We start from the raw sequence: 21,364 nt of genomic DNA, 5'->3' as shown, positions 1-21,364 counted from the left end.
ACAGTACTGGCTCATGGGTCCTGACTCCTCACATGGTAGGTTCAGGATCACTGAAGAAACTTCTACATTTAATTTTCAATAATGATGGAAAAGAAACTACCAGCATAAATCCTCAAGAAATATGTCCAGATATGTTATGGAATCATGAGTCTCCTACCTGCATTCTTTCCAGTTAGTCATACACCTCCGCAGTAGCCAGTGCATTTCTACACCCAGGGAGTACCTCCACACGGGACTGACTCGGAATTGACAAGGATTCCACGGCTGACCCTTGCAGGGGGCGGACCAGCGGCTGTCAGTCCACACGCCCACGTGGGCCACACCAAGAATCATGAGGGTGGACTCGCCGGAATTATCTTGTGGATTCCACGCAAGCCACGGGCATTCCGTGGAGGCAGCGAGCTCTCCTTGTCTTACAAACAACACTAGACGGGTCGTGGCTGCCCTGGCTTATGACAGGAGCATTGGGTCACTCTCCGACAATCTTGGGTCAACTGGTACTATGTAGCTGAACTGAAAGCTGCCACCCACAGGGTAGCAGATGCTGCATTATTGTGGATAAAAAAAACAAATGAGAATAGCAAAAAACACACTTTTACAACAGGAAAAAAAGAGAAAAAAAAAACAAGCAGAGGGGGGGGGATGAGATGAAGGATTGCAATGTGAGACGGATAGAGATGTGATCAAGGGAAGCTCTGGATGGGTGCCACTGCCAGGGGACAAAGACAAGGGCAAGGATGGCGAGTAGATAGATGAGTCTCCCCATCCGCCGCATCCTTTGCCCAACCATTCAACTGCTGCTGCTGCTTCTTGCATGGCTGGTTATCTTGAGAGAGGGCAGTCTGACAATGCTGCCGAGGGTCTTGGGAGTCAAGCTGCTCGAAAGGATGCCTAGGAGATGCTCATGGCGCCGGGTCTTGATGTCTTGTTGGGCAACAAACTGGTTGAGGATCAACTGGTAATCAACATACACACACTTCCCTGGGTTTGTAAGCTTGGATAATGTGTCCAAAGAGAGATATGTACCTTGTTTTGTTGAGACTGTTGGAGAGTAAAGCATGCACATGATCAATTGCTGCCTGGTTTTTCTCGAGCTCGAGAGAGCCGGGGCTCGGAGCGCAACTTACCGGGTCCATAGTCAGGAGGTGGTTGAGAAAGGTTGACGAGGGCTCACAGCGGGTTGAGAGGAGCGTGTTGGTATTGGGTGGCGGGCTTGGCAGTTTTTTTTTTTCTGATCAGGCATGGAGTCGAGCAGAGACTGGACAGGGGGAGTTCGGAGGGGGTTTGGAGGAGTTCGGAGGAGTTCGGAGGAGGGGAGGGCAGGCTTCGAGGAGCTCGCATTATGATGACGGGAGGCGAATCGAGGACCTTGGCCTTTTGGATGGATATGAAGTCAAAGAAAACCTAACTGGGCAGGGCATGATGAGACCAGCAATTAACAGTCATGACTGCATACAAGCATGGTTAAAAGCATGATCCTGCCCGATCAGAGCAGCCATGGAAAGCACATATTTAGCAAATAAGTGAAAGTGTGGTTTCCACAATCACAGATCTGTGCGCTCATGGACTCCACCGGGAGTCCATGACCTGGCATGGAATCCATGCATTTTTCCCATTGGATGGATGAGGAATCCACACCTCTGTCCTTTTCCGACGGGGTGCCCACAATTCCTGAATTCCACTTGGGTTTCCCAAATTTGATGCAACCCGTCGGATCCACACGGCCGCGCGGCAAGAAGTACCCCCGTCGTGTAGCATTCTGATTTTATTGGTATCTACATCTACATATGCTCCAATATGACAAGAATAAACAACCTAGTAGATAGAGCCTACAAGATGTGGTCAAGAACGGGGATACAAGAAAATCAAATAAAGACGTGTTGAAAAGCAGACAGGTCAGGGGTAAAATCAATGTCTAGTAGAGCAGATGCTGGATGAAGTGGATCACACATATCTATAGAATTTTCAAGGTCCAGAGCGGGGTTCAGGCAAGGGGATTTGCAATACTCAAGCGAGGTGAAAAATGGTTTTGTGAAATTGGACAGTGTAAGCAAGAGATAGCGCTGATACGCTACGCGACCACGACCAGGACTGGATTGTGTGAGCTGAACGGCAACACTTGAAGAAAGTGTCCACCGATAGAGCCTGCGCCTTGAGTCACTTCACCCCAGCTAGCCCAAATGAGTTTGATGAGGCATTGTTGGGTGACTCGACGGGGCATGGGCAGGAAGGAAAGCAGGGGGTGGGTGAAGAGTGGTGAAAAATGGTAGATTCAATGCAGTAGCATCGACCGCGACATCGGAGATTTCGACTGGGTCCCAGGACGTCTCTCTCCTCACGTCCTGAGAATCATGCTGGGTAATGGTTAGATCACAGCAATAGAGTCTGAGCGACTAATCTGGCTCACTGGTGAGGCCGAAACAGGGTCCGAGGGAGGGGATTGATTCAAACCCTGATTTTTAAACTGCGCCGGGTGTTTGAGTGGTGCTTTTAACGAGTCCAGGACTGAGGGATTCTCGGCGTCCAGTAGACCAAAAATTATCTTTGACATGTTGCTATACGCTGCTGCTGCATGGACACTGAGGTGTCAAATAACGCAAAGAAACTGTTAACAAGCTTTCTTTTCTTCGAAATTGTAATATTCACTTAGGGAGAGACAAAGATGAATTAAAAGAGGAAGGCAAGTACATACCCAGATCCCAGCTCCAGATCGTCTAGGATCATGATGGCCAGAAGGATGTTATCGCGCCTTACTTGATTGTCCTGGGGACTAATGAACTCCCTCTGTTTCCTGATTGAGCAAGCCAACAGAACGACAGTTAAGATGAGGTCGCCGGGTATCCAATAAAATCCCGCGGTCAACAGCTTCCGAAGCCGCAGTTGGTTTATGGCTTGGATCGACGAAATCGCAAACTCGACACATCTATTGATGTGCGGGTTGGGGCTCGCCGTTTTGCGGTCGAGATCATCGCCTTGGTAGTGAAATAAAGTGTGGTGTATCAAAAGCTGAAATTTGCCATAGCAACTTAGAAAAGCAGCGTGTACAAGTTGAATTAGACCAATATTCTGATTAGACTCGACACGAAATCGAGATGGAACCGGCTCACGTGATGACAAGTACCGCAAATACCAACATTTCGCCAGTGCCGTGGATATCAGGGCGTTTAAAAATCGGAGGCACCTTGTCAAACCATTTTCTAGCATTGAGATCGAGCTGGTCAACCAGTGCTTTTAAGGATTTTATTGTTCCAGCTCCTCCGGGCGCCTTCGTACTAGCTTGCATTTTGAAAAGGAGGGGTAGCATAGACCGGAGCGTGCCAAGTCGCAACATCAATACTCTTACCTCGTCGAACGCGACGCATGCGTCATGAACAGCGGGACTGATACTCGAATATGGATTGACAAAGATGCCTAATGGATCTCCACGCTGTGCATGAATTGGTTCTACAGTGGAGGAGCGGTCAAATTTTAGGAATCGTTTTTTATCCGGTTGCGTGGAAATTGCTCGTAACAAGCGGGAGGAGCTTAGAATAATGAGGTGCCACTGACGCAGATCATAGTCATCATACTCCACTAGAGGCCTCCGGTGTAAAGAATGGCTAGCTCTGTGAGCAATTTCGTACAGCTGAAAGAAAGCTTGACGCCGTAGGTAGTCCTGAAGAGGATCAGCGTTCCAAATATGGTGAACCTCCCGATGAGCGCCGCATTCCTGATAAGGGGGAGAAACAAAATCAGCACTCGTCACATACAATGTTCATAACTTTTTCAGAATAAAATTCTTCTCACTTGTGCACATGTCAGACCCTGCTCAGCGAGCAACCAGGTGATCGCAGGTTGGCATGCACCAAGTGAACCAATCGCTAGCAGGACATAAGCCTGCAAGCGGAAAAGGCTAGTGCCATCGTAGCCAGCTTGAAACACTCCTATGTAACTAGCATATCCAAAAGGCAAGCCAGCAAAGTGTCGAGAGGTCTGTGGCTTCCCAGCCAAGTCGAACTGAACCCTAGGATCCATTGACCATCTACTGGCGATGGAAAACATGATCAGACAAAGAGATCTGAATGTACGGTCGGTCTTCGCGAGCCCAGATTTATGAAGATGATAAAATGTTGTCGGATGAATGATTGGGACAAGCGGGTGGAAATGCTGAAAGTAAATCTTGAGGAGATCGAGCTCCAGATCAGGCTCCGGATAAAAGCAATTTGTTCTCGAAACATGTTCTTCATGACGAAGGCGAAGAAAATCATCAACCGGATACCGTGTGCGCAAGTCCCTAGGAAAATTGGGAATCCCGTATGCCACTGGTTCGGCTATACTGAGGATGGAATTGGGTCCGACATAGTTGTCGGCTGATGTATTGGCCCCAACGAATTTGGACGTTGGTTGGCTTTTATCTGATTGAGTCCAGTGAATGTCAGTGACATGAGGCTTTGACGGAATTCGCAAGCCATGAATCCCAGTAACAACGGCTGAAAGCTGAGATTGGAAAGAGTCCTGTAAGACAGTTTGAGCGGAGTGAGATTCTGCTTGTGATTTTGCGGTGGTGGGCAATTGAGTGGGAAACGGGAGCGTCTCTGGGGTATGCGAAACGGGCTGATTACGAGTAAGGTCGGGCAGGTTGTTGAGGTCAAGTGTAGGGTCGACCGCGTGGAGGAGGCGCTCCAATGACCTGATACGGGCCGTAAGTTGCTCGGCGTCTCTAGATTTTTTTGATCAACAGTACATAAGCTCCTGGCTAGCGGAGTTACTTTGGCGAGAGGAAAAACGCACTTGACCGTTGGAGGCCTTTCCTTCAGACTGCCTGGATCGGCAAACGTGCATTTTAGACCAAGTCTGGTACAAGTATGACAGCGGTCATTCTGATGGAGAAGGGCGAAATGAGACACCTTGAGCAGCGAAATATATCATCAAGGCCAAAAGACATCGACTCACTTCAACAACACACTTCACTTTGCTACTCCTACATCTATCGCAGCTACGAGGGATGCCTGTAAAGATGGAGGGATCTAGTCAGCTACTGGTCTGCTTATGTGTAGTTGAGCCGGTTAACATACGATATCTGCGCCGTTTTGGCTTGTCTTCTTGTGTTGTCTTGTTTTCGCTCATGGCTAGCCTCGGATACTTCCAGAGCTCGCACGTGTCCCGAACTAATCTCCCGTGCCCGGGCTCGCGGGGCGCGGGCACTCCGGGATTTGCCCAACTCGACTCGACACATGTTCCAGCTTCCGCGGATATATAATTCTTACATACCCGACTCCATAGCAAACCACCGGACGACTGCTGAACTCGGACTGAACGATGCCCCACACGAATTCAAAAGAATGGCTCAAGAGGAACAAGCTGTCAAACAGGAAACCATCGAGCTCGAAAAAAACAAGCAGTTCAGGCGGCTCCAAGACTGTCCGTCGGCCTCACGCGGTCGAATACGACGAGAAGGATCGCTAGTATGTACAACTATCCTAAATGAATTGCTACGTGCTCACCCCAAGTCCTGTCGCTGATTGTTCTATGATTGCAATGTGTTTATAGTGAGTATCTTACTGGATTCTCGGCCAGGAAGAAGGCCGGTAAACTTGCTGCTCAGGAACGAGCCGCTCAAAAAGCACGGGAGGAGAAACTAGAGTTTAGACGTCAGTTGAAAGATGCCCGAATGTCGAAGATCAAGGAGGCGATTGATCAGCAGACCGAGTGGTATGGCAGTAAGTCCACCCATCCATCATATGTTTGTGTCGAGCCGTGTATGTCGTTTCTGATCTGGCTCTCTCTGGTGGGGTACTGCCAGTCGATGCGTTTGAGGGACAGGTGGGTACAGCACCAAGCAATCAGCCGAGGCCGGCACGGACCGTCGAAAAGTTTGTCGAACGGTCGAACGATGGTGTCGTCTCCGGCCCATCACAGACCACCACCACCACGGTCACCATCGAGCCATTGGAAGTCGACCATACCGTTCTGATGGCCCACCCTACCAATCCTCAGCCTCACTCCAACTACCAGCCCCACCCTGACCGAAACTTCCACAACATCCAATCCTCCTCTTCCTCCTCCGCAGCCACTCGAAAATCCCGGGACGGGCCTGATACCACACAGTCACGGAAGACGATTAGTAATAGAGTCAAGAGTAGTAGTAAGATCAACAAGAAGAAGAAGATCCCGTATGAGAGCAAAGCTACTCGGACAATCGAAAGGGTTAAGAAACAGGCCAAACGAGCATCCAAATCTTCACAGAAAAAATCACCTCGTAAAAAATGATAATCCTCATAGGTTTATCATGTGATTAGCTCCCTGCTCAATCCCCACTGCTGCCTTCAGTTTCCTTGTTGTTAATCTTCTACTATTGTTTTATCATACTTTAGTTTTAAAAATGCTTTCTACTCCTTCATCTTGTCTTGTGACGGATTGCTCAGATCTCGCTATTCTTGTGTGCTTCTCTCCCCAAGCTCAAAAGTGGATGGTGTATCCCATCCTATTAATAATTGATCCACACAGCTACTCTCCGGCAGCCCTTTTCATTTACAGCTAGCCCAGAAGAGCTTGCGACTTTGACCGCGAGCTCCGCAAGTTTGTGCCGCAGCGGCTAAAGTTTTGCGCAGCTGCAGAGGCCCGTGCTCGGGGAATCCCCGGGGAGCCCGCAGGTACATAGCGCCACCGATCCCCTGCCACCCACCCCCATCACCGCCGTCGCATCCACCACCATCCAGCCACCACCGCCGTCGAATCCACCACCGCCATCGAATCCACCACCGCCGTCGAATCCACCTCAGCCATCGAATCCACCACAGCCGTCGAATCCACCACAGCCGTCGAATCCACCACAGCCGTGAATCAAGGACGTTTGAAACTGTAAGTTCTTTCTCATATCATCCCATATCTCATCTTACCCTCAATGAGCACTGCAATCTGACAATATTTACCCCCCTTCAAGAACTATGTATGTCAGGTATACTGCCGCATTCAAATACATCGTCGTTCGGGCGGCCCTTGATGGACAACCCCTTGCCGATATCAATATGTCAAATGGATCCGAGGTCAGCTCCGATTCCCTCAGACGCTGGCGTAGTCTCTACGAAGCAACTCGCTCCGTTGTCAACAACCCGGAAACCTATCAAAGAAGAGGTCGATCGTTAGCCCTCAGCAAAGAAGAACGTGCATTCCTCTCGGAGTTGGTCACCAATGATCCGACCATCTATCTTCAAGAGATCCAGCAGTCATTATTCGAACAATGTAACCTCCAAATCTCCCTACAAACTATATCAAACGAGCTTCACGGACGCCTCCACCTCAGTCAAAAAACCATGAGAAAGGTAAATGCAAATCAAGACCCAACTCAACGAGCAAAGTACGTTCTCCTGATGGCCAACTTTGACCCTGAATGGCTTGTCTTCACTGGTGGGTCATCATTTTTATCCTTTTTTCTTCTCTCTGGGTGATCCCTCCCAATCCCTTACTAACACTTCTCTTTCAAAGACGAGAGCGGGGTTTGTCTGGACGCAGTGATACGCACTCGGGGCTGGGCTCCGGTGGGCGAGAGGACCTCCCGGCTGGTTGTAACCCGAGCCACCCATTGATTCAACCTCATTCCCACCGTGGACCTTGGCGGCCTCGTTGCAGTGATGGTGCAGCCCGAAAACGTCAGGCGCATTGATTTTGAGTGTTACTTGGAGCACGTGTTGGTGAGTCAGATATTCCTTGATCCTAACCTCAGCTTCCATCCAACACTGACCATTTGATCTTTGAAGCTTCCCAATATGAACCCATACCCAGGACCCCGAAGCATCCTAGTCATGGACAACGCCCAGATACATCACAACGGCAACATCGAACAGCTCGTCGACGACCATGGCTGTCTCCTTGTGTATCTCCCGGCCTATTCCCCCGACAAGAACCCAATCAAGAAAGCCTTCAGCGTCCTGAAGGCTTCCTTACGGCGACATGGCGTGCTTGATGGAGGTGAAAATGTATAACTTGAGTGAAATAACAAAAAAAAAAGAACTTATGATTACACAGTAAGCAAGTGTGAGTGAGTGAAATAACTTATAATTACAAAGTAAGCGAGTGGAGTGTGAAAATAAAAACTAAAAACCAATTGGTGATTACAAAGAGTGTGAGGATCAGAGAGAAAACAAAAAAAATGAACTTATGATTAAAAAAATAACTTATGATTACATACAATAAGTGATTCTACTTATTGGTCGGTGATTCTACTTATTGGTCGCAACCCTCATCAAGTGATGGGAGTATTTCTTCGCAGAGGAAGCGATCGATCGAGCCGGGCCTTCGGGAATCCCTTTGCTTGCGAGCTCTTCTGCCTTGAACCATTTGAACATGGTCCAATGGGTGATGCCAAGGGCGCTCATCCCCTCGCGGACTTTGGGCGATTCCGGGTTGACGTAGGCGAATCGGAGGAATTCTTCAATGCTGCTGTCGTCGTGGGTAGGGGTTGATGGGGATAAGGCTTGGGTTGGATGATCTGGGGTGCCGGGGATGTTCTGCCTGGTGGCCATCGAGCTTGCAGGCGCCATGTGCATTGGGTTGAAAATCATGCCGTGGGGCATTGCGACTCCAAACGAGTTTGGGAATTGGAGGGCGGCCGCCGAAACGGGAGTCGGTGGTTGCGCTGGAACTGGAGGCGGCGGCGGCGGCGGCGGCATGTCGTCCTTGGTCTTGAATTGAAAGCTATCCGATTTTGGGGGAACCCCGAGGGTCACTTCGCCGGGGTTGTTCCTCTGTTACATGGGATCGGAGGCAGTAATGGTCAGTATAGAGAGCTTGAATAGTTAATAGTCTCAAATAGTCTCGATAACTTACAATAGCTTTGGCCCACAGGGCGGTTCTTTTTGGGGTCATTTGGAAGAACTCGTTGGGGTTCTCAGGATTGATGAAAACCCCCGTCTCGTGACTTCCAGTGAGGTGTTGAGCGGGTTCGTGGATACAGCTGAGGTTGGTGACCAAATCGGTGAGGGTAGCCGCTGCCTGTGCACCCGCAGAGGGCCCTTTGGATGGGTCTTCCGCCGCGCTGGGACCTGTGTGCATTAATCGGAGGTGCTTATAAGCAGACTCTTTCTGAAATTTAACACAAAATGTGGTTGATGAGCCATTCCGACTTCGTTGAGATTGAGATAGATCAGAAAAAATCACGTACCTGAGCCAAGATGGTTGGATCTTTGCGGACCAAGCGGCATATGATTTGACGGGATTCCGGAGTGCCCTCAGCAGTTAGGAGGAACTGCGTAAATGTTTCGGCCAAATCCAGTCGCTTCTTTTGGGCTGCTGCAAATGCGCGTCCATTTGGGATGATAGCATTCCAAACAATGCTGCCCTCGGATTCCAGTTCTCGGGCATATACTCCAAGACCCTTGTCTTCATCGTGTTCGATTAAGAGGATTGCGTCCGCCTTGAACCTTTCAAGATCGTAGTTGTGTGTGTCCCAGCTGAGTGTCAGCTTTCCAGGCTCTGATTCAGCCTTTTGGTACTGGGTGCCAACAGGTGCGGCTGAGGTTCGGCGTTTGCGGGAGTTGATCGGAGGTGGGCTGGGTCTGGGGACAAATAGGAGGAATTCGATTTAAATCGGAACCTCGGGGCGGCCAAAGGTGGAGACTTGACGATTGGAAGGAACCTGGCTGTGTTGTCGAGACTGAGTCGCAGTTGATTGAGAGGGAGAGGAGCCCGAATGGCTGGATTGGCTGGTGGCCGGGGAAGCTGCGAGTAAGCCAAAGAGGGATGGGTCCAGTTGCGACGCTCTTCGCTGACTTCTGATGAAGGCGTCACGGCGGCGGTTGCGCTCCGTGACCAGTTGAGCAGTCCCATCGAACGGCAGGGGTACGTGTCGGTCCGCAGGTGGCGTCAGTGGGTGGTGGAGCCATTCGCTGTAATCGGAGGGAGAAAGGGATCGTTCATCGTTATCCATCCTCAAGCTAGATAATTCACGGACGTTATCAGTAAGGCTTGCGTGCTCCCGATAGCATCAATGATAAACAGAAAATACTCACCTGCGTTGAATCGTTCCGATGGCCGGATGATTCTGTCTGGCGGCTGTGGTGGATTCGATGGCTGAGGTGGATTCGACGGCGGTGGTGGATTCGACGGCGGTGGTGGCTGGATGGTGGTGGATGCGACGGCGGTGATGGGGGTGGGTGGCAGGGGATCGGTGGCGCTATGTACCTGCGGGCTCCCCGGGGATTCCCCAAGCACGGGCCTCTGCAGCTGCGCAAAACTTTCGCCGCTGCGGCACAAACTTGCGGAGCTCGCGGTCAAAGTCGCAAGCTCTTCTGGGCTAGCTGTAACGATGTGGGCAAGAAAACAGAAGGCTGCCACTGTGCCATTGCTGCGCAGCCAGTTGCGGAAACATGAGCAGAAGGGGAAAAAAACAGATCTGGTCCCATGGGTCACGACTGGAGGATGCTGTTAATCTGTAGCCCCCTGCAGAACCAGATCTGCAGCCAGAAAGCCATAATTTTTGCGGGAAAATGCTGTCCCAGGGACTACAGATCTGGTTCTGCAGGGTCTGTAGATCTAAACTGGAAGTACTCTGTTGAAGCTATAACTTAGGTTCAAAGCTGTTCAAAGTCAGAAGCTCGAAAATCAGAGACTGGGACAAACAACAGAGGGAAAATGAGGAGCAGTCTCAACGGATGTGGTTCTCTTCTAAAGGTGGGTGCAGGGGAAAAAAAGGAGAACCAAAGTACATGCATGTGACAAAGATGTGGTTGAGAAAAATTGAATAAAAAACAACAATGAATAAAACACTCTCTATGTAGGAGACTACACATGAAGATAAAATCACTAATAGTAAGCTCTACTACGCAGGATTCAAAGACTACAAGGTGTGAGAATTAGGGTTCTCAAAGTTGAAAACATACAAATGTGACATACTGCCATGCAAACCTTTTTTGCAGGGAAGCATTTGACAGTCCCTGCAAATAAGGTTGTATGTTTTCATGACATATGCCGCTATGTTGCAACTTTGAGAACCCCAAAAGATTGATTCTAGACATGAAGGAAACAATTCTGAGACAAAATGGAGAGGCATAAGTAAGGGGATAAAGTCAGATATGCAGTATTCTCTACTACTTATCAGGAACACCATCCAATGAGCTACACCAATCTTCTTGTCTTCCAAGTTGGCATTTGGTGTAATTATTCCCCAGAAGGTTGACCAAATGTTCAAAGTTGCAGTGTCCTGTGGGTATGTGAGGTGTACCACTGACAAAAAAAACTGGGTCAACTGGGAGCAGTTGACATGCAGGATCTCAAAAGAAGCTTGTGGTATTGCTCCAAACTTTCTCAAAGTTTAACTCAACCCAAATTTCAATGCACAGTCACTGTGCACAATGAGCAGTGTGTCAGTGACTGTGCCTGTGCCAAAAAAGGTCATTATGTAAACAGGTGGACTTACAATGGCAGCTAGGCTGGAGTATCCTGCATGTCAACTGTAAGCCAGTTTTTTTGCAATGTACTAGTCACCTGGCGTCCCAGCAATAGTGAAAACCCCTAGAAATGAGGGTAACCAAACATCCAGACTTTTGGATAAATTTGGAACCCATTCATACACATGTGTCCCATGCCTAGCCTCAATGGATTGCTCATACATTTTGTGTGCCCACCATTCACCACATGCAAAAAGTGGATCCAAATGCAGGACAGGTTACACTGTCCTGAAAATTTTTCAAGAGTATACAATTTATGCACAAATAAACCAACTTTGAACACCGTGATTATGATGTTCAAAGTGGAAATTTATGCATGCACAAATGCGTAAATCAGAAATTCATAAAACCGCTGCCAAAGATTACAGAAGCAGATGGATGAGATCCTGCAAACAAATTTTTATGAATTTATGGTGTTCAAAGTTGGTTTGCATAATTTTATGCATGCATAAATCATAAAATCATAAAATCTTTTTTGCAGGGGATATGACTGTCTGATTATGTAATACAAAATTTTCTCACCAAGATATTTTTATGAATTTATGATTTATGCATGCATAAAATTATGCAAACCAACTTTGAACACCATAATTGATGATTGAGGCATTTATGCATGCATAAATTTCAACTTTGAACACCATATGTGGTGAATGTCACATGTACAGTGACTGTGTATAGGTGTTCACAGAATTGTCACTTCCATGACAGCTATTGAAGTCAAGAAAATTTGGCAGTTTACAGCACAAGTCACTACCAGCATAATTGGCTGTGTTGAGGTTATTCCAGTTAAACTGGGATGCACTCAACAAATTTAAACTTGTTTGATCTTAACTGATGAAATATAAATCCAAGGCACCCTACTTGGTTTTATATTTCATTGGATGAGATCAACTCATTTTAAATTGGTTGAGTGCATCCCAGTTAAACTGGGTTGACTTCATCCCAGTCAAATATACTGACAGTGTGTGTGTCCATCATGATTAGTTACAGGAATTTTCAGCCTGTAAGATAGGCAGGAAAAAGGGTTAAATGCGGTGATTTATGCCAGGGGGCACCACAAAAGCAAGCTGGGGTGTACTGAGTGCTAAGGGGGGTGTCAAAAATAAGCCAAGGATGCGCAACTGAGGAGCATGGTCTCTCAGGACTCATATATTGTTTTAGTTGCTACCCTGCCTTCTCCAGGAATTAACACATACACTTGAGGTGCTTAATTTTAAGGCCAAAAAAGGACATTCACATCATCTTTGTGCATACCATAATGGGACCAAACAGCCATATGATTTGGTTGTATCCATAGTCCTATGTAGTATGTACCTTCTCTGATGATGAGCATTACATATTGGTTAGACAAATCAATATCTTTTTCTTAAATCTTGGATAATTTCTCAAATTTTCTGGTTTTGTTGACTAAGGGCAATACCATATTGGTCATATCCCTGCACATACTGCATCTTGACAGATGTCAGACAAGGACCAAGGCCAAATCCACCCCCAGAGCCAACATCCTCCAGTGGGTGGTCTGGGAGTTGGGATGGAGAAAAACTGAGTTCATATTCAGAACTGGAGTGCCTTATTTACCTTATCAGTCACTGCCTATGACCATTAGTCGCTTCCCTCTGCCAGTATGGGGGGAGGGAGGGGCCAACCAAGTGCTGGGTTGTTACATAAGGACATCCCAGGCAGAAGTAAATCTCAAAGTTTGGTTTAAAGTTAGGTTTGGATTTTTGTGTGTGTGTGCTTAAAAAACTTGGATGCAAGGTTTGCCTGAATTTTGGGAAGTTTAATTTGAAGGTAAGTGCATAAAAAAACTGGAAAATTTGCAAAACATCCAAGAATTCTACAAAAGACATTTTTTAAGTGTAGATTTGATTTGACTGTAGATTTGATGATTTGACATTGCACAATGAAGTGTATATTTGCTATATGTACAAAAAGGTGCATTTAAACGCCTTGAAAAGAAACCATGTGTGTCAAAATGTGGATTTTTTTGGGTTGGGATTGGATATTAATCAAGCAGCTAAGTATGAAAGTGAGAGGAAGAAGAAGGAAGATTTTTGTTATCAAGTGTTCCAATGTTGTCGCTTGCGGCTTTGGATTTCTTGCTTCATTTGCAGGCATGATTTCAACCAAGGGGGGTGAGCAAACTTTTCATCCAGTGAGTTGACCGGCTTTGCCAAAGATATCTTCTCCTGAGTAATGCAGTTACAGCATTTGATGGGGCCCATTGAATTTGTGGTACAAGCATTTGAATTGTGTGGTTCTTTGCACTTGTTGCAGACACTGCAAGAAAAACTCTAGAAACTGCTTGCAGTTGAGATGCAGCAAGCTTCAATCAAGGCTCAGCTCAAGCTGGAGTCAAGCACTCAAATTCCGTGCTGGTGCACCTTGATCAAGTGTGTACCTTGTTCAGCATTTCAATGTTGAACATGCTGTAGTGCTCATGCAGTAGGCTGAGGCAAATGAGCATCTCCCTGAGCACCCTTTTGTTTTCTTTTATTAAACACTCCATGCGCCATTGAATCCAGCCAGAATAACATAAAAAGGGTATGTACACATGAAAGGGATATGTACAGATGAAAGAAATATGTACACATGAAAGGGGAATGTGATGAGGTGTATTAACACATAAAAGGGATATGTACACATGATGAAAGGGGTATGTATGCATGAAAGGGGTATTCATGCATGAAAGGGGGATGTGCAGTAAGGGGTATTTGCACATGAAAGGGATATGTAAAAATCAAAGGGGTATGTAAACCTGAATGATGAAAGGGGTATTGAAAGGGATTTAAACAACTCAAAGGGGACATGTAAACATGAAAGGATCATGAAAACATGATGAAAGGGGTATGTACACATTGTGAAAGGGATACATGCACATGAAAGGGATATACACACATGAAAGGGGTATGTGCACATAAAGGGCTATGTACACATTATGAAAGGGGTGAATGCATGCAAAAGGGATATGTGCACATGAAAGGGGTATGTGCACATGAAAGGGGAATTTTCACATGAAAGGGGAATTTGCACAGGTATCAACTCCTGTGCTCAGTTTTTTGTACCTACACTCACTCTTGCATAAATGAGGCAATGTGCATGGAATCAATCAGTGCTTGATTCATGCATGAGGCACAGCTTGCCTTGAGCTCTTGCATCTCAACTGCAAGCAGTTTCTAGAGTTTTTCTTGCAGTGAGAGTGGCAAGGTTTTTGCACCATCGAGTATATGACCTAACTTCCAGCAGCAAAAACATTGAGGGACCTATCATACATGGTGTGCGCTGTGGTGAAAAAAAGTGGTCCTTGCGTAGAAATGGCAGGACACTGCCGCTCCAAGATGATTCCTGGGTAAAGTTGGGTGATCTGTAGAACTCCGCTCCGCTCCGCAAGTAGGTATGAGGCGCAGTAATTGTAAACGCAGGTAAAAGTAATGTATAGAATAACCGCAAAACACGTAGAAAGCCGCAGTACAACAGTAAAATCCGCCAAGAAGTACACAACAGGAGAAACTCCGCCCAAGTAAGTAATCCATGCCAGAGTAATGACAAGAATGAAGCAAAATCCGTAAACATCATAACAATAAGATGATGGGGGGAAACTCCCTCCCCCCTCCGTAGAAAAGGGAACACAACATGAGAGAAAGAAACCATTCTCCTCCACCTGCCTCTCACACACGCAATCCGCCAAGCCTCACTCCCACAACCACGCACCTTGTCTGTCCATTCCGCTCTCATGCAGATCTCCTGTCAAGTTTGCGGCACATCATCACCCACCGTTGGACTCCTCTTGCCTTAGCTTCCTTGCCCCTGACAGCTGTCTATCCTAAACTGCCGGGATCCCACACGCCGCCTCCGCCCCAGCTACGCCTGCTGACAAAGCCCGCTTTGGCTGCCATGGCTTCCCCCGGTCACTGCCGCTACTAGCCAGTCCGCGCCGGCCCGCTTAAGTCGAGTCCAGCTCCACCGCCGCCGCGCTGTGTACAATTACTCCGCGCTCCGCCTCAAAGACATCTTCCGCGCCACCCTTGCAGAATCCGCAGTCCGCAACCTCCGCCAATCCATGCGGTCAATTCAGGTCCCCGACCCGGATTTACCACCACAGCGCCCTAGTAGAGTTCATTTTGAAGAAAGAGTCCTGTTTTTTTTATCTTGAGGGCAATCTCCTTATTGAGTAATTGTAGTACTATCAAGCCGTTTTTTTTTTTTTTTTCCCTTTGCCTACTGGGTTACCCAGCCATTGGGCTGATTGAATCAATGATGGGTTGATACGGTTCTGAGTACCTAATTCATGAAGATGGGTTTGGTTTGTTGGATCAAAGTTTGTTGGTATAGCATGGAGGATTACTGGAAACCAACTTGGAAAAGCTTTGAGGTTGCTGCTAACTAGCTCCATCCATGTATGTTTGTTGGTGAGGAGCTATTGGGTTTGTTCTTGGGTGTTAGTGTAAATTTTGAGATCTTTTAATGGAAGTATTGCAATACCGGCTGCCTTGATAATTTGAAAGTTGGAAGTAGTGTTTATTGAGGTCATCACATTGATTTTGGTAGTGATTTACAGAGCTGTCATTGGGTCTAGAGCCGTGAATCCCAGTGGTGTATGTATGACAAAGCTGGCCTTCTTGAATTTGTTTATTTCAGTTTTCAGGGGTGCCAATGGTACTTGCTGCCCTTTTGATTGATTCATTTTCTTCTTGTTGTTATCTCTAGCAACCAAAGCCCATGTTGCAGGTGGTGGAGGAGCCGTGACCATCATTTGATGTTCCAACCAATCCAAGTGTTTGGCTATCCTTTCTAAAATCAGACTTTCCTGTCTAGTTTCTGTTTTGCTTGTTTTTTATCTTTACTAGTGTTTTATGCTTGAGTGTTTATGCTGGCGCTGAATTCAGCAAGAGCTGTCTGGAGTTGGATGGTGTTGCTTAAAATGTGCCAAATTTGTTCAAAGTTGAGTGCACGTGTAAGGTTTTTTTCCAAGGCTGCTTTGGTAAGAAATCTGTAAAGGAGTCCGGTGATCTGAACGGCCAACTGGGGTGTCTCTGGTAGAAATCCTGTAGGCGAAGGAGGTGGATCTGGGACAGGGGATGGAGACATGATGCTTAACTTTTGTTTTTTGGGTGATTTCAAAGAAACCAAAAAGTGAGTTTGTGGTTCCAAGCAGCCTTGAACATTTTCCTTTGACCAAAGATGAGCACCAAGTGCTTCACTTGGCACTACTCACCCCTTCTATCAATCATTGGTTGAATGTCACCAATCACAGAATTTGGTGAATGTGACTGTCATAGATTGCACCAACTCAGAAGCATACAAACCACATCTGATCTGATTATGTATTTAGTCAGTAACCTGCTACATGGGTATTTACATATCTACAGAAAGCTGGGCAGCACATTTTCAATTGGGAGGGATGATAAGTTGTGTTTAGACTGGAACAAGCTCAGGGGATGGTTTGGGTTATGGCTCAAGGGTTGACTACGCTACGTGTGAACCATTGATTGAAGATGTGTATTAATTTGATGGCCCTCATTTTTGTTGGTTAAACTGGTTGTTTCAAAGCTTTCAATTTTGCATCGATGGAGCCGAACAAGCTGTTGCCATTTGTCGCTCCTAAGTTTTTCTCATCTGATAAGTACCAATCTAGCCTGAAGACTCAAGAAACACAAGTTTTGGGGATTCGGGCGATCGTTGGCAACCATGGCCGTGTTGATATTGATTAGGTTGCCTCGGATATTGCAGATTCACACCCCTCTCTCGATCATCCAAGCTGGTCTTCCCCATGGAGTGGAATTGGTTGCGATGCTGTTGATATCCTGAGGAGTCAGGACATCGTCGTCGTTGTCTTTGGTGCTAATACATAGTTGTCCTGCCAGTCTCTGGCGGGAAGAAGTTGCGTGTATGCGCATCTCTCTGCTTATGTAATCTGCGCGCCGCCCGACGTAAGCCAGACGAGCACCACCACCTGCCAACTGCCACTTCAAGATCCGAGGGAGAACCCAACACACCAACATCCACTCCCAACCAGCAAGAACCCCACCCAGCACACAAAAAAACAACCTCAGCCACACCAAGCCAGCCCCTGCCAGCCAGATGGCCAAGATGGTCACCAGCACCAACGGGCGACCAGCCGCCAAACGGGTCATCTCCGAGTCATCCTCCGAAGAGGATACCCCCATCGTAAGCTGCCTTGCCACCCTTCCGAAACGAAAACAGCTGGAAAAACTAACCAGCCACCATGAATCAAATCCACCCACCCCTCCAGGCCAAACGCTCGAAATCGGATTCCAAACCAGCCCTGCCAACCCCTAATTCAGAACCCCCACCCACATCATCCGGCCTATCTAGTGTGGATGAGAACGAGCTGGACGATGGAAAACCTGCAGTGGATGATGATGAAGAAGAAGAAGACGATGAGATGGTCCACAGCAGCGATGTCGACGACGATGATGACAAACCAATCGTGAACTCAAACTACAAGCCGACCGTGGCGCCGAAACGATCGATCGACGAGAGCAGCGCTTCGACTACTCTCACAACAAACACAGAAGTCCCAACCACACAGGCTATCAAACTACCCAAGATCAAGAAAAACTCCCAGTCCCCCCAGAAAAAGATCAAACCCGAACCCGATTTATCTTCCGACGACGACCAACCCCTGGTTTCTCGTCAACCCGGCCCCGCCACTGCTCCCAGCACGTCCAACAAACGGCGAGCCAGGTTTGTTTTCGTCCTTCTATAGTGATATTGCATTACGCCGGATTCAGCAAAGAGACAAAAACTCACACATTTTTCAACCTCCTTCTTTTCAACCCACTCAACACCAACCTTGTCGATTTGATACTGACCACAGTGCGAAGGTGAAGAAAGAAGAAGAATCCGAGTCGGATGACGCGCAACCCTTGATTCAAAGAAACACCCCTAAACCTAAGCCGACCAGAAACTTGAGAGGAGCCAAGAAAGCTGCCCCAAAGCCCGTCAAGTCACAACCAGCCAAGCCGAAGGGTAAGAAAGCTAAGAAAGAGGAGGATGACGACGACGAGCTAGGATATCAAGAAGAGACGGAAGCTCAAGCTGCGGAGCGGTACAAATTGTCGGAGCATGAAAACAACAACGGCGTCAAGAAATGGGACAAGCTCCAAGTAGGTCTCTGACCATTCCTACCATTCCTCCCTCAGAGGTATGTCAGACGATTGACCTTTTGTGTATCGCTCCGTTCTACTTCCACAGCATAACGGCGTGCTCTTCCCTCCCGAATACGAACCCCTTCCTGGCCACGTGAAGATGAAGTACAACGGCAAGAACGTCGATCTGCCTCCAGAATCGGAGGAAGTCGCCTACTTCTTTGGCTCCATGCTGAACAGCGATCATGTCCAGAAGGCTACTTTTCGCAACAACTTCTTTGAAGATTGGCTAGAAGTATTAAAGAAACATCCACCTGTGAGTGTCCGGATCACACCTACCACATCCTGGGGTTAACTTTTCATCAAACTAACTATTTTTGTTTTTGTTGTTGTTGGGTTCATCAGAGGGACGGTACGAAGATTACCCAGTTCTCAAAGTGTGACTTCACGCCGATGTTCGACTACGCCGTAGCTGAGCGAGAGAAAAACAAAAAATTGACCGCCGAAGAAAAGCTGAAACTCCGCAAGAAAAAAAACGAGCTTGAGGAGAAATACCGGACTTGTCTGCTGAACGGGAAAAAGGAGAAGGTCGGCGCCTTCCGCGTCGAACCGCCCGGCCTATTTAGGGGTCGAGGTGAACATCCGAAGACGGGCAAATTGAAGGTGAGTAGCTTCCCTCAATCAGGCTGTTGTCTGATCACCTCTCCGCTTCCAAGGTTTGGTCACCAGATCACTGATCCCGATCCTCGCGTCTAGAAACGAGTCACTGCCGAAGACATTACTATCAATTGTGGGCCCGAAAGCAAAGTTCCTGAACCACCACCAGGGCACGAGTGGGCTGCCGTGGTACATATCAATACAGCCTGTTGGTTGGCCTGTTGGAATGAAAATATCAATGGTATGGACAACGTTCTCCCTGGAAGATCCTATTTTGATTGATTTCTCTCTTTTTCGATGACCAACTGAAGTTTGACTTGTATTAAAAATTTATATGAAAGGAAACACAAAGTACGTTTTCCTCGCCGCCGGATCCTCGTTGGGCAGCCAGTCAGATTTTAAAAAGTTTGAGAAAGCTCGAAAGCTTAAAGACTACATCGTCGGGATCCGGAAAGATTACACAACCAAGCTCAAAGACCGGATGATGGCTGTCCGACAACGGGCGACGGCGATGTACTTGATCGACAACTTTGCGTTGCGAGCGGGTAACGAGAAGTCTACTGAAGACGAGGCCGACACCGTCGGTTGTTGTAGTCTCAAAATTGACCATGTCACTCTCGAACCTCCCCGTACTGTCACCTTCGACTTCTTGGGCAAAGATTCAATCCGGTTCTTCAATAAATTTGAGGTAGACGAAGCCGTCTTCAAAAATCTCGCCATCTTCAAGAAAAACAAAGACCATCCTAGCGACAAGATCTTTGATCGACTGACCGTAAGTCTTCAACCCTCTCTCTCTCCCTCTGCTCTATCGAACCTCGATCGCAATATTACTCGATTATCTCTCTCAAAAAAAGGAGCTCCACCAAGAAAACAAAAAAAACTGATGTAATCTCATTGATTGGCTGGGCGTATGTATCCAGACAGGCACGTTAAACAAGCATCTCTCGAGCTACATGGAAGGACTGACGGCGAAAGTATTCCGTACGTACAACGCGTCGGTAACGTTTGAAAAAGAGTTGGCGAAGAACATGCGACTGCTAGATCCAGGGGCGACTGAGAAGGAGAAGATCGTGGCTTACAACCAGGCCAATCGGCAGGTCGCCGTGCTCTGTAACCATCAGAAGGCCGTCAGCAAGACCCACGGCGCCTCGATGGAGAAGTGTGTCGACAAGATTCGGGCGATCAAGTATCGCAGACGTCTCGAGAGACTCAGTCTACTTACCCATGAGCTCGACCGTAAGACTCGCGCGTTGTATGAGGTCGACGAATCGGATATCGATGAGGAATGGATGGAGAAGCACGAGGAATCGACCGAGACGAGGAAGCGGGACACTATTATCAAAAGCAAGTGCTTCTTCTTTTTGGATAACCAGAATGGTTTTTAGTGGTGGCAGTCTGTCATCTTGCAAGAATGAGCAAGCTAACGATTGGATTCTCTGCGACTCTGTAGAGTATGCTAAGTTGGAAGAAGAGCTGAATGCGCCCCCGAAGGAGCCAAAGCAAGAAGAGGAAGGGAAGGACAAGAAGCCGACGGCGATGGAGAAGGCCTTAGAGAAGTACCGGGCGATGACGGTGGCAGAGCGGCAGGAGCAGAAGGCGGCCGAGCTCGCGTCGTGTGACGGCGTTGCGGAGAAGATGCGCACCAAGCGGCAGAAGATCGAGCCTAAGCCCAAGACACCCCAAGACCTCATCGAGCGCATCGCCGTCCTCGATAAGGAGATCCAGGTGGCTAAGACCCTCCTCAAGGACCGCGATGACGGCAAGGAAACCAGTCTCGGAACCTCGAAAACTAACTACATCGGTCCGTCTTCTCTCCTCTCTATTCGATGCGCCCTGTTTTAACCTTGCCATGTCGGCGTTCATTTGTTGTAGACCCTAGACTTACGTTCGCTTGGGCGGGTAAGTATGGCATCAAACCTGCTAAAATCTTCCCTAAAACAGTTCAGTTCTTCATTCCTCCTCTCCTCTCCTTATCCTTCGCTGAGACCCTCGTATCCTCTCTTACTAACTCCCCCTTTCTATCTGCGCGCGTCTCTGTTTTTTCTAGTTGCAAGAAAAGTAAGCGATTTCTTTCTTCGAGCGGTGGTACGCGGACCAGTGGACTTATTTATCCGTCTTTTTTCCCTTAGGTTTACTTGGGCTGAAGAAACACCGGCCGACTGGAAATTCTAA

General features: G+C 47.6%; 3 protein-coding genes across 3 annotated transcripts; 2 read left to right on the top strand and 1 right to left on the bottom strand.

Moving 5' to 3' along the window:
- Positions 1 to 2,171: 2,171 nt before the first annotated feature.
- PtA15_12A270 (uncharacterized protein) lies at positions 2,172 to 5,106 on the bottom strand (the record flags this gene model as incomplete). Its single annotated transcript, XM_053161862.1, has 9 exons — positions 2,172 to 2,342; positions 2,408 to 2,579; positions 2,693 to 3,025; positions 3,108 to 3,444; positions 3,550 to 3,709; positions 3,787 to 4,699; positions 4,771 to 4,859; positions 4,933 to 4,988; positions 5,055 to 5,106. The coding sequence occupies 9 exons, from the start codon at positions 5,104 to 5,106 to the stop codon at positions 2,172 to 2,174; spliced, it is 2,283 nt and encodes a 760-aa protein (XP_053025837.1).
- Positions 5,107 to 5,298: 192 nt separating this feature from the next.
- Positions 5,299 to 6,249, top strand: PtA15_12A269 (uncharacterized protein; the record flags this gene model as incomplete). The annotated part of the gene is made up of 3 exons (XM_053161860.1): positions 5,299 to 5,444; positions 5,530 to 5,699; positions 5,783 to 6,249. The coding sequence occupies 3 exons, from the start codon at positions 5,299 to 5,301 to the stop codon at positions 6,247 to 6,249; spliced, it is 783 nt and encodes a 260-aa protein (XP_053025836.1).
- An 8,446-nt stretch (positions 6,250 to 14,695) lies between these two features.
- Positions 14,696 to 21,364, top strand: PtA15_12A268 (uncharacterized protein; the record flags this gene model as incomplete). Its single annotated transcript, XM_053161859.1, has 13 exons — positions 14,696 to 14,700; positions 17,363 to 17,591; positions 17,677 to 18,131; positions 18,265 to 18,553; positions 18,642 to 18,851; positions 18,941 to 19,198; positions 19,292 to 19,433; positions 19,534 to 19,964; positions 20,113 to 20,536; positions 20,643 to 20,993; positions 21,065 to 21,132; positions 21,240 to 21,250; positions 21,322 to 21,364. The coding sequence occupies 13 exons, from the start codon at positions 14,696 to 14,698 to the stop codon at positions 21,362 to 21,364; spliced, it is 2,916 nt and encodes a 971-aa protein (XP_053025835.1).

This window comes from Puccinia triticina, chromosome 12A (genome assembly GCF_026914185.1).
Source record: "Puccinia triticina chromosome 12A, complete sequence".
NCBI lineage: Eukaryota > Fungi > Basidiomycota > Pucciniomycetes > Pucciniales > Pucciniaceae > Puccinia > Puccinia triticina.
The sequence above is the reverse complement of the archived record's forward strand: the minus strand, read 5'-3'. Positions and strand labels throughout refer to the sequence as shown.